A 12800-nucleotide genomic window follows, 5' to 3' on the forward strand; every position below is an offset into this window, starting at 1 on the left:
TTTGATTGTGTATTCCTGCATGGCAAAATGGGGTTGAACTGGATGGTCCTTGGGGTCTCCTCCATTTCTATGATTCTATCTCTGCGCATCTCTGCGAATTTGGTTGCGCACACACCGTGCCACCACTCAAATCAAGATGGAGTCAACGATGCGGATGCATTCAAAACACATTCAAGGCACGCAGAGCTTTATCCCAGTTGATTCCAAGTCTATAAACAAGTCTTAATTGACATTATTATTGTTGAGATGGTGTATTATGGACTTTATTGAATGTAACTATAGGTTTTTATCAGGTTGTATTTCCCCGCCTCACCCTTTCAGATCGAGGTGGGGAAATACAAATAAATTTTATTATTATTATTATTATTATTATTTGCATCAGTTATTCACACTGCCGTCGATGCAAACCTTTTAGAAAAACTCAGAAACATAGATATATTGACAGCTATGTTAAGAGAGAATTCGACAGAGAAAACAGAGGAGAAATGGCATTGTTTGGGTTTACTAGCGATTTAGCCTTAGGTTGACTGCTAATACTAGATCTATGTAAAGGAACACGATTAAGCGTCAAGGTTTATATGAGGTTCAAGACATATATTTAAGCAAAAAGACTTAGTGGCATAATTGGTATCGATTTATAAGGAGCAATCTCTACGTTAAATAACCTGGTTTACATGTATTACTTGAGAAGTGTGTGAACAGAACAAGTTATTTTATATTATATGTTATTTGATTAATAAAATTTAATAATAAAAAACAACATGTTAACGGTTATTTTTATCTATTATTGTGGAGTATTGTGTATGTCGTTTTGCTATTTTTGTCTAGTGGTTAGAGTAGATGTTTTTTACTGTTTGTTTTGATCTCCTTACTATTATTTCTTGTATTGCATTGTATTTTATGTTCATAAGTATGGGTTTGTTTTTTTTTTTGGTCTATAAGTTATTTGATAATTTGTTCATTAATAAAATAATAATAATAATAAAAACCTGGGTTATGTGGGGTTTTTTGGCAGATCCTCCCCCCCAAAAAAAATCTTAATTAGATGTATTCAAAATGCATGTGAACAACAAAGAAACCCAGATTCTACCTGGATTATTTTCACTGTCTGAAAATAATCCAGGTAGTTCCAGGTAGTGTCACCTAGTGGTAGCATACATTGCCATTTCTTTCCAGGCTTGTGCAATTTTTGTTGTTGTTAACACAACAACACTCCAACTCATGGCAACCCTATGAATGGCCCAAAACACACTGCAGAAATAAAAACCCAGTTTGAGACCATTTTAACTGCCCTGGTTCAATGCTAGGGAATTCTGGGAACTTTTGTGAGACATTTTATCTTTCTCTGTCAGAGAGCTCTGGTGCCACAATAAGAAACAGTTCCCAGGATTCCCTAAACGCTGAACCAGGGCAGTTAAAGCGGTCTCAAACTGGATTATTTCTGCAGTGTGTTATGAGAACCCTGAGGCAAGCCTATCACTTGAACAAGGGACACAACAGCAAGAAGTTTGGTCACCAGAGAGAGCTATCTAACACACCAGAGGCTGAATGCCTCACTAAAACTACATATCCCATGATTCCATTGGGAGGAGCCATGACAGTTAAAGTGGGCGCGTTAAAAAGGCAGAACGGCAAAGAAGAACGTGCCCGTAGCAAAAATGGCGGACGCGCCATCATCTGTTATCAGAAACGCGGGGAAGAAGGCGGATTTGCCCTGTTCAAAGATGGCCGACGTCTTTTGCTCGCACTCCCGCGCATGCGCACTAGGAAAAACTGGGCCCTCGTCGTTCTAAGAGGATGAGTTGATGGTTTGGAGTCAGCGTCGGATCTTAGGTTGGTTTGAGGGGAAATTGGGGTGTTTTTCTCTTATTGGGGGCGGGAAGGTGGTTGTTGTGTCGCTTCAGACTTAAGGCGACCTTATAATGGGGTTTTCTTGGCCAGTTTCTTCCTCTGAGGCTGAGAGAGTGTGACTGATTGCCCAAGGTCAACCAATGGGTTTCTATGGCTGAGCCAGGATTCGAACCCAGGTCCCCAGAGTCACAGTCCCACACTCAAACCACTGTGCTCTATTGATACTACTGTGTTTCAGTACAATTCATACACACAATATATATATATATATATATATGGGGAATTTTAATTGTTCTATTGATAGGAAGGAATAATATGTTTTATTTTATATTGCTGTATTTTATATTGTTATTTTTTTATTGTAAGCCGCCTCGATCCTGATGGAGAGGCAGGATATAAATAAAATATGTATTATTATTATTATTATTATTATTATTATTCAGCAGTGAGCAAATAGGCATCAATATAATGTAGAAGGTACAGCATCACTGTATTTATTTTCCTCTGCGGTTTGAGCGTTGGACTATGACTCCGGAGACCAGGGTTCGAATTCAGGCCATAGAAACCCATTGGGTGACCGTAGGAAAGTCACACTCTCTCAGCCTCAGAGGATGGCCATGGCAAACCTCCTCTGAAGGAACTTGGCAAGAAAAACCCCATGACAGTGTCACCTTAGGGTTGCCATGAATCGGAAACAGCAACATCAACGTAGGTCCAGAACACGCTGCAGAAATAATCCAGTTTGAGACCGCTTTAACCTCCCTGGCTCAGTGCTAGGGAATCCTGGGAACTGTTGTTTATTATGGCACCAGAGCTTTCCGACAGAGAAGGCTCAATGTCTCACAAAACTACAGTTCCCAGAATTCCCCAGCATTGAACCAGGGCAGATGAGAGTTTTAAAGAACCTTTTTTTAAACCTGTTTTCTCTTGGCAGATAATTCAAGATGTCAGAAGGGGCTTCAAGCAGCGATCCTGGGAACCCCAGCGGCATCCGGCCCACGCTTAACGCCCCACGAGGGCTGATAGGAAGGCGACCCACGGCCCCCATAAATCCAGGCCGCCTGCCCTCCATCCGCTCTCGGGACCTTACCCTTGGCGGAGTGAAAAAGGTAGGTGTCTAATGAAGGGAGAAACCTGTAAGAAAGCCTTTTCCACATTCAAAGGATGCAATTAGTAGAGCAGAACCTCAAGAATGTTCTTGTGCGATCCGGAAAAGAGACTCCCATGCAGATAAAGGATCAGGGCAGAGGACTGACAGTTGATTCCCACTTATCCACCTCTTTTAACAGTAAGACTTAATCAGTCCCTAACTTAATATCAAAACTCCTACTCAAGAGTATCCTTACCATTTCTGATTTGCCAGAACCTGGGAGTAAGCAATGAGATATACCTGGTTTATGCTGTGAATGATGTGTGTACCAGATAATATTTTTGTCCTCTGAACCATCAGATACCAGCAAATGTCAGAGACTGATTTGGGGGCTTATAACGCAGTCTTATATAGATTGATTGAAACGGGAGACAAATCACTGTATATACTTGACTATAGGTTGACCTGATGTATAAGTCGAAGGCAGGTTTTGGGGTCAAAATTATGGATTTTGATATGACCCGTGGATAGGTCGAGGGTAAAACTTAGGAGCATATAACAAAAGATTTAAAGGGTGAAGTAAAGGAAAACAATGCTAAATAATCTACAAAATCCCAGCAGACATAACTTTTGTGCTCACACTAAAGTCTGGATGGATGAGAGAATAGGAGGAGGGTCAGTGCTTCCAAGACAGATTATTGCTGAAAAACACCATAAATGATTTTCACAGAATCTTTATTAAAAGATATAGTATAGTGCCAAAGAGATTAAATCACATTTGTAGAACTTAGTGATTAGTAGATATGTCGTAAACTGTCAGCAGTGGAAGTCAGTTATGTTCCTCCAACCTTGGAAGTTGCTGAGAAAGTTATTGGAGGTTCTGGAAAACAGCCACTGCTATCAACCATATTAGTGTTCTAAGGGTCACACTTATTACTTGGAGAATCGGTGGCACAAGATAAAACTGACCAGTGCCACCAGATAAAATTGACCGATGCCCTCCATTAACTGAGAGCACATTTTGGAACATTCCTTGTAATACTCTACTGAAAGAGTGGACAACTGTGGAACATAGAGGCCTGCATTGAACCTCCAAGAGACGTTGGAAGGCAACATCCCAAATTTTTGCCCTCTGCCCCCATGCTCCTTGGGGGCAATTTCACTATTCTCTTGGGCCCTTCTTGGTTGCTTAAGAATTAAGAGAAGTCTTTTGTTTACAAGAGGAAGTGAACTGGAAGTCACAGAGTCAACTCCCAGCTCACTTTCTCTTAGAAGAAATGCCACTTCAGTGCCCAAAAGCATGGCAGAATTACCTTACATGCTCCCTGGAGTGCATTGTGTGTGTGGGAGGGGAGGGTTTTTAACAACATGGAGCTCTTAGGGCCCCAAGAACAGTACTGAGGGCCACAAGCAACCCATAGGCCACACTGTCCCAACTCATGCTTGACTTTGCATGGAAGGACTCTGAAAAGATGAGCTGATGTGGAAAATTTGAAAATCCAAGTGTTGAAAGCAGTTCACACGGATTTTGGAAGCAGGCTCAGGTAGTCTGAGTGAGCCCTTAAAATGACCTCCTTGAGTTATCTGGAAGTGCTAATTCAGTCCAGTGCTTTTCAATCAACAGCAAACAAATTAATCAAAACAGATAGATAGATGGTTTCCAGGTGGAAGAAGTATCAATTGCCAGCTAAAATGTAGCTTTATGGAAAATTTGGAAGGCTGTTGACATTAACCTGACCTATTTGGCAAGAGCCTGAGAGGGATTGCACATGCTAATGGCTTTCATATGAAAGGGATTAAATTTGTTACCTCCTGGAACTGATCTGTTGGATGCTAAATTGTTTTCTTGAGGTTCTTTTCAGTCTTCGTTTGATTTGAAAGCAGTGAAAAGGAGGTGTGCCCAGTAATAATTTCAGTGTCCTTTTAATAACTTTGTTTTACTGCCCCGAGCGCAAAGGAGAATGCGATTTTATACCTCCTTAGAAATGTTTAGGATTATGGCTTAAATGTTCACTATATATTTTCTGAGCTTAAAATGCAGTAGGGCCAGTTCCATGTTCATTTTGACATTACTGTTTGAAACATGTTTTTCCAGTATGCTTGGAAGTTAGTCAGATATTTTGGTCCATCTCTGTGAATAGTGAGCAAATTACACTCACTATAGGGATACCTGTTGGGTTGTAATAATGCAAGGAAGAGAAGCCAAGAGAGGTTGGAAAAATCCCAGGCACATGATGGCCCAGGAGCCCAATATCTGGAATGCGTTGAGATTTCATTATAACGCTTGCTAGGAAACTGGCAGAAACCTGGACATCCCATTCCACTTCACACAGTATTTGAGGCTTGCTTCTGGGACCCATAATGCCAGCACAAATATATGATCATATGAAGTTAGCAAAAACCTTGAAAAGCCGTTATGATAGTGATTTCTCCCTTATATCATTGTGACACACTTCCCACCCTAGGAGTGGATTCACGGAAGTATCCTGTAGTCAAGGCTACTCTGTTGAAAAAACATAAAGGGCATTTAATGCAAAATTTGTACGTAGTGCAAAATCTGCTTGTTTTATATTTGAACTCAACAATTTTTTATGCTTCCTTCTGAACCCACTTTAAGTATTTGCAGATTTCAGAATCTGTTTTGGAAAGAAGAAAGGAATGTGGCGATAATGGCCGCTGGAGATACATGAGAGAAAACAATAGCAGAAGCTGGGAAGGGTCTGGAAGACAGACAGAGCATAGAGGCACCTTCTTCTAGATGCTGGAACATTGTAAAATACATATTTTCCTCATTCCTCTGAATGTTATTAAGCTTATAAGGCTGTGTTACTTCCTTCCTACAAATTTGAGAATCCAGATTGGAGAATTAGAGCCCTGATTTTACAAAATGTATTTTTATGAGAAACCTCAGTCTTAAAAAATTAACCATCTCAATTCTTTTCTCTCTCTTTAAAACAGAAAACTTTTGCCCCCAACATAATTAGCAGGAAAATCAAAGAAGAGTAAGTGGCATTTAGATATTATCTCCATGGGGTGCTATTGTGGGAATGAAAAGCCTTAATGCACTGGAGGCACTTACGTGGGAGGGATTTTAGTTTGGTCTTCTTGCTGACATGCTAGCTTTCCAAATGGAAGAAGTTTATTATAGTGAATGGTATTGAGACATGTAATGGATGCTTCATCTGCAGTACAGAGATGCAATCCAGAAAAAAATGTATGGCATCCTATTTCTGCACATTTGATTTCACTGTTACTCATCAAATAAAGTATATTTTGAAGCTACAGACAGAAAAGGGCTTGAGAGTCTTCTGAGTATATTGAAGCGTATCTTAAGAAAAAAAAATAGGTAACTTTGATCCCCAAGTGTAGTGGTGTAATGGCTTGGGTACTGGATTAGGATCCCAGGAGACCAGGGTTCGAGTCCCTGATCAACCAACCCATGAAAACCCACTGGGTGACTTTGAACAAGGCCTATTCTTTCGGTAGAAGGTGATGGCAAACCCTCTCTGAACAAAATCTGCAAAGAAACCTCTACAGTAGGGCCACTTTAGGCTCACCATAATTCAGAAACTATTTGAAGACTCAGAAGAACAACATTTGACCCCATTGTGAATTGGTTTTGGTGGCTACCCTTTAGGCCAAAAGAGGATGTTTCTGTCCAGAAAGAGAAGAAGGAGCGTGATCGAGATCGGCAGAGAGATGGTCATGGACGAGGCAGAGGGAGGCCAGAGGTCATCCAATCTCACTCCATCTTTGAGCAAGGTCCAGCAGAAATGATGAAAAAGAAAGGTATGTGAAAGATCAGCATCAATAATAAGGCAGTGTCATCTACCGCCCAGGTTTGTAGCTTTGCTCTTTTACTTTCAGATCCTTGCTTATCTGTGTGGACTCACAGGAATGGCTTCTGCTGTACATTTCCAAATAACAGAACAGGAATATCAGTTAGCTTTGTTACAGAAGCATTTTGAGTAAACTGTCAGGATGTCCTCTCTAACAGTCCTGAGGGATATAAGCAGAAACAGTTCGCTTCTGCTTTCAGTTACGTATATATAATCCTCTTGGGGTGATAGTAAATCATAAATTCAGTTGTGGTAGTAAATAGAGCAAAAGCTGAAGCCATATTGGCAAGCAGGCTGAACAAATGCAGATGGGTACATGGCAGAGGGGATGTTGGAATCAATGATATAAAACTGGGCAGCTGGTAAAGCATTGCTTCTTTATCAGCTGTGAGAGATGTTATTTTGCCCTGCTTGATGCATACAAAATATTGCAATAATTGTAATTGAAAACCCAGGATCCACCTTTAATCCCAACCTGCACCATGGGATTAAATCTTTATTTTCTATGATGTATTAAGTACAACATCATCTGAAGTAGGAAAGCCTATAGGTGCTTGTTTCTTTCATCTCATTAAGATTCATGTTACAGATCAGCCCTCCATATCCATGGGCTCTGCACCCACAGATTCAACCATCCACAGATTGGAAATATTCTCCTCCACGGAAATAAAATGCAAAATGCAAACCTGGATTTTGCCATTTTATATAAGGGACACCATTTTCCTATAGCATTGTATATAATGATACTTGAGCATTCATGGATTTTGGTATACACAAAGGGTCCAGGAACCATACCCGAGTGGATATCAGTGGCCCAGTATACGAGGTAAAATACAAAGTCTTCATTAAAACATTAAAGCCAATCCAGTAACACATCAGTAATAATGTTCTGGAAGTGCTGCTGAGCATAACCTGTAACTGCAGAGCAGTTGACTTCTAATTTTACTATTCATGATATATTAACTAAGTAAAATATGGCATAGAAACTTCCTTGCCCCCATCCCTGCCCTTGTCCTTTGTCTTTGCTTGTACAGCTGAAGATGTAGCACAGTGACGTCAACAGTCAGACCTCTCTGACTTCATTTCTAGGGAATAATTTAATCTACAGACTTCAGCATAGACCACTTCCAGTTGGGCTGTCCAAATGAAGTATAGTGGACCCTTGTTATACGCTGGGGTTTGGCTCCAAGATCCCCCGTGGATAACAAAATCCGTGTATGCTCAAGTCCCATTAACTATAATGACATAGCAAAATGGTGTCCCTTATAAAAAATGGGAAATCAAGCTTTGATATTTGAAATTTATACTTTTTAAAAATATTTTCAAACCGTGGATGCTTGAATCCGTGTATAAAAAATCCATGTATAAGAAGGGCTGACTGTACTGTACACTGTACAAACTAAGTTACCACTTGAAAGATTACAGATATCCCATTGTTGTTTTCTACACAGGTACCTGGGATAAGACTGTGGATGTGTCTGACTTTGGCCCATCCCACATCATCAACATAAAGAAAGAAAAAAGGGAGACAGATGAGGAGACCAAGCACATCTTGCGCATGCTGGAGAAGGATGATGTGAGTTTTGGGAGAGCTGCATTTGAGACAAGAGTCTACATTAAATTTTTGAACTTAAAAAAAACGGAGGCCGTAACCTTAGCAGCCAGCTCATTTAAGACTTCTTTGTTTTCTTCTTTTGGAAGTGGTGGTGTCTTCTGCCATTTTGAGGTGTGAAATTAGCATGGCCTTTGGCAGACTTTCCTGCCACTCACTCTTCTTGCCTCCTTCTTCTGGTTCACATCCAGGAAGGTGCTAAATTCCGATGCTGCTTTTCAAAAAATGCTTTCCGATATTCACCATGTATTTTCAATACCTTGTGCTGGATTTTTAGTCACCTCGTATCTTAGGAAACTGTTTGGTGACTTTTGGCTGTAACTTTTGTTTCTAAACAATTTGGATGTCTCTGAATCATTTAAAAAAATTCAACATTATTTTGTGGGAAGAAACATTACTTCTAGGAGCCCCCATCTGCAGTGTGAAGCGGAACAACCTAGCCTCAGTGGTGGATTTCTTTTTGTGGAGTTCATTTCCCTTGGAATCCTGCCAGGCTTGTGCTGTCATGATGTCTTAGAAAGCTTGGGAAAACTATTGTTTTGGCAGGTGTTTGTGGCCTTCAGGTGTTGAGACTGCAGGTGTGGCCTAGTCTAGAGTTGATGTGTTTCCTTGTTGAACCCTTTGTAAGCCTCCTTGAGGGTCCTATGTTTTGGCCTCTCACACAGGGATGTGTGCATTCTTTAAAAGGTGAGCGCTTCAGTTCACTGAAATCAGACACTCTTCTTTGCTAGTGATCATCTGTTTTTCATTCAGCTCAGACATTTTTCCTTTCTTTGAGTCTGTGCAATCTTTCCTGGAACAGGGGGATGGGAGGGTCTTGGAAGTTACTTCTGTACGCCATGCCAGTTGCTGATGAAATATTATATAAAATCTGAGGCTTGGATGAACTTGCTTATGTAATCTTTGCCCCATCCTACTACACAACCAGTATATCCATATTTCTTTTTCATTTTAAACACACATGCACATGCACACACATTCATGCGTATAAAGATACCCTGAAATAAAGCATCAGGGATTGCTCTCATTTTTAATCTTTCCTTTTTCTCGGTCTCTTCTGCCAGTTCATTGATGACCCAGGCTTGAAAAATGACATTCGAAACAAGCCTGTGCAGCTGCCTCTGGCTCATTCAGGCTGGCTTTTCAAAGAGGATGATCAAGAGGATGTCAAGCCTTTGCGCTCCAGCCCTAAGGAGGAGGAGATGGAGGTAGATCTCTCTTCAGTGAAAGGTAGGTCGCTTGAATCAGCCAGAAGGCACATGGGTTTATGGAGAAGATCCTTGTAGGATCACTTTCTCACTAGCCAAGCCTTTAACTCAGAGCAGGGAAATCACTAGGGATGGAGGGTGAGATTGGGCTGAGAGGTCCAAATGTGGTGTTCTATGTTTTTTCCCCATGAACTAGCCAACAATGTCCCTGAAATGATGCTATTGGGCTTTTTGCTGTGAGTGGTCTCTCGAAATTACCCCCAAAATGTTGTGAAATCACTATCAGCCACTTGGGGGCATTTCCACCCCAGGCCCCCAATATTGAGGTTAGCCTTAGGGATCACAGAAATGGCTTTTGGACCATACTTTACCTACTCTTGCTCTAAGTGATTAGGCAATAGATTCAGAATAGACAGCAGGACAGACAGCAGTAGACTTTACTACATGCTGGGGAAAATGGCTTTTTAAAAAGCTCATAAATTCATTGAGGATATGCCTGGAACTTTCCATGTCAGAGAAAATAGATCTTTGAACATTGGGATAAACAATATGGCTTCTGTCTTTTTGCCTTCCATCTGGCTCACCACAGTTGCAAATGGAGTACTGGACTAGTTGTTCTAGCACCTCTGGCCCAGAGAACCTTGTTTCATCTTGGAGGCTGTTCATGGCAAATATTAGAATCATTGTTTACTTCTATAGCAGCTTGTATCTGAAGTCTACTGGAAATGGCTGGAGGAATGAGCTGGAATCTCATTTTTGTTGTAACGTGGCTTTAGGGAAGCTGAGAGATTTGTTTTGGGAAGGGGACAGCTAATCTCTGCCAGGTCTATAATCCTGCCTCCCTTGGGCCTTATTCTAGTGAAAGAGGAGCCCCATGATGAAGAAGAACCACCATCTGCCCTCAGAGCAACTCCTGCAAAGGCACCTCCTCCCTTCCCTCAGGATGTGTCGGTGGCAGAGCTGCTGCAAAGGTTGAGTCTCTGCAAGGAGGATGAGTTCCTCTTTCTGCAGCTGCCAGATACACTACCGGGGCAGCCATCCACCCAGGACTCCAAACCAGTCAAGACAGAGGTGCAGAATGAGGATGGGCAGATGATGGTGATAAAGCAGGAGAAGAACCAGGTATGGGATTACTCATGATGGAGTAAGATGTCATACAGGATGGATAGGATTTTAATGGCACATGTTCCTAATCTTAGCACCATGAGTAGAAATGCAAGAGGGCAGGAGAAATGCCCACAGTAGTAGTGCAGGCTGCACAACTTCCTTCTTGCACTACACTTTAAAAAGTGTAGACCTTATGGTTTAAGAGATACACTTTAGAGAATGTTTTGAGGGACATCAGTAGGCAGGGCACTTGCTCGATTTTTCTGTGGTGGTAATGACTCTTATCAGTGCAGTTATGCTTCTTGCCCCAGCCTGTGCAGAATAAAATATGTAAATGAAAAAACAAGGTCAAGGTTGCTGAATTTTCATCTCATACTAGTCTTTGCAGGAGCTGCTTGTCTTGTTCAGGGGCAGAATTTTGGTTTTATTATCCTTCTTGAACACAGATGAGCACAGCCAACTTTGGCCACATGCCAGCAAAGGCAGAGACACTGAGAGTACTCTTTACATGGGCACTCAGACATGGTGGGCACAAGGAGAGCTACTAAATATTGTAAAATTGGTTTCTACAAAGATTATAAACTGCTTGTAACCTTGCATGATTTCAGGAAAACAAGGAGGCAGAGAACATCTGTACCTTAGGGGGCCTGTCTGAAGGGCAGGTTGGGAAGCTGCTGATCCGCAAATCAGGGAAGGTACAACTTGTTCTAGGCAGAGTCACTCTTGATCTCACCATGGGGACCCCCTGCTCCTTCCTCCAGGTATGGCTTGTTCAGAAAACATGTCTTATTGATCATAATAATACCTTTCTTCAAAGTCCATTTTTCTAGCTACTGATAAAAGGAGAACTACTCCCACCCCCCATTTTTAGGAGTTGGAAGGGCTGTTGTTCTTTCTGTGGCCTTCCCCAGGAGCTGCTGGCTCTCCACTGTTGGCTGGTCCAGCAGGGCTGTTCTCACAAAGTTACTTTAAAGCAAGGGACATGTGACCCTTTATTTGCCCCCGTTATTTGTGGTACTCAAAATGCATTGCCTGAGGTGGCTGCCTCCCTTGCTTGCTGGGACAATGACTGCTACACAAAAGTATCTTTGACCAGTCATGTTATTTACGCGCAGCTTTGGATAGGATTTGGTAGTAACACCAAGCTTTCTTTATCTTGGAAGGAACTGGTATCAGTGGGCATTGGAGACAACAGAAGTGGCGAAATGATTGTCCTGGGCCATGTGAAGCACAAGCTGGTCTGTGCACCAGATTTTGAATCCCTGCTGGAACACAAGCATCGATAGAGAAGAAGAATGGCCTGTGGCAAAGGCCTGTGCCAAACTTGCTGAACGTTCCTGGAGATTTATTATATACAGTGGTGACATGGGCTGTCCAGAAGTGCCTTGTTCCTTAGAAGATGAATTCAGAGGTGTTCCAAGGAAGACTCTCCTAGACAAGATCAATCATGCTATAGCGGAAGGGAACTTTGTGACATCTGGCAGTGCTCAATCCTCAAGAGCTAGGGGCTATTCCAGTAGCTGCAGAAGGCAAGAGCTTTGTGCACTGACCTTCACTGGTCTGGTTTAGAGGCAGCTTTATTTGTAGAATGCTCATATTGCCACTGAGCATAACAAAAAACAGTACACAGTGTGACATGTGTGAGGCTTGGGGTAGAGGTTTGTTGTTCAGTATCCACTTCCTGCAGAAGAGCAAGGGGATACTCCTATTCCAAATCTCTCTGAGAACTGAAGATGAAGCCCTTTCTCCCTGGGCTTTTTCAGCCTGAGTGGCTACAGCCATACACTGCAACAGGAGCAAAGGGGATTAAAATGCTGTGGATGGGTATGTTCCCAGGGCTTTGTTCTCCCTTCCTCCAGTCATGGAAGTCAAGTAGAGCAAAATGTGGGATTGTACAAAAATAAAGGTATCACTAATTTGAGAGTGAGTATTTGCATATATTAACACTCTGACTTTGCCATAGAGTGGTCCTGCGTTCATCCCCTAGTCTGCTTTTTTCATGTAGGTATGATGGCAAGAAAGTTCTAATTCAGTTACTGTTTATCATGTCTGGGGAAAGCAAGACAATGTGTTTTCAGAGGTTTCTATGGAGC

General features: G+C 41.8%; 1 protein-coding gene across 1 annotated transcript; it reads left to right on the plus strand.

Moving 5' to 3' along the window:
* The first annotated feature begins 1767 nt into the window (after positions 1-1767).
* On the plus strand, positions 1768-12628 carry POLR3D (RNA polymerase III subunit D). The gene is made up of 9 exons (XM_089537340.1): positions 1768-1833; positions 2786-2960; positions 5900-5943; positions 6579-6730; positions 8232-8356; positions 9457-9622; positions 10460-10722; positions 11316-11468; positions 11871-12628. The coding sequence occupies exons 2-9, from the start codon at positions 2796-2798 to the stop codon at positions 11991-11993; spliced, it is 1191 nt and encodes a 396-aa protein (XP_089393466.1). The 5' UTR covers positions 1768-1833; positions 2786-2795; the 3' UTR covers positions 11994-12628.
* The last annotated feature ends 172 nt before the right edge of the window (positions 12629-12800 follow it).

Source organism: Sceloporus occidentalis, unplaced genomic scaffold (assembly GCF_023333645.1).
Source record: "Sceloporus occidentalis isolate IW3139 unplaced genomic scaffold, rSceOcc1.0.p SCAF_9, whole genome shotgun sequence".
Classification (NCBI taxonomy): Eukaryota; Metazoa; Chordata; class Lepidosauria; order Squamata; family Phrynosomatidae; genus Sceloporus; species Sceloporus occidentalis.

Excerpts from the sequence above, each read along its gene's own strand:
- POLR3D (XM_089537340.1), top strand. The coding sequence starts at position 2,796 with ATGTCAGAAGGGGCTTCAAGCAGCGATCCTGGGAACCCCAGCGGCATC. Across the intron at positions 8,357-9,456 it reads GCATGCTGGAGAAGGATGAT|TTCATTGATGACCCAGGCTT; the intron begins GTGAGTTTTGGG and ends CTCTTCTGCCAG. Across the intron at positions 10,723-11,315 it reads TAAAGCAGGAGAAGAACCAG|GAAAACAAGGAGGCAGAGAA; the intron begins GTATGGGATTAC and ends GCATGATTTCAG.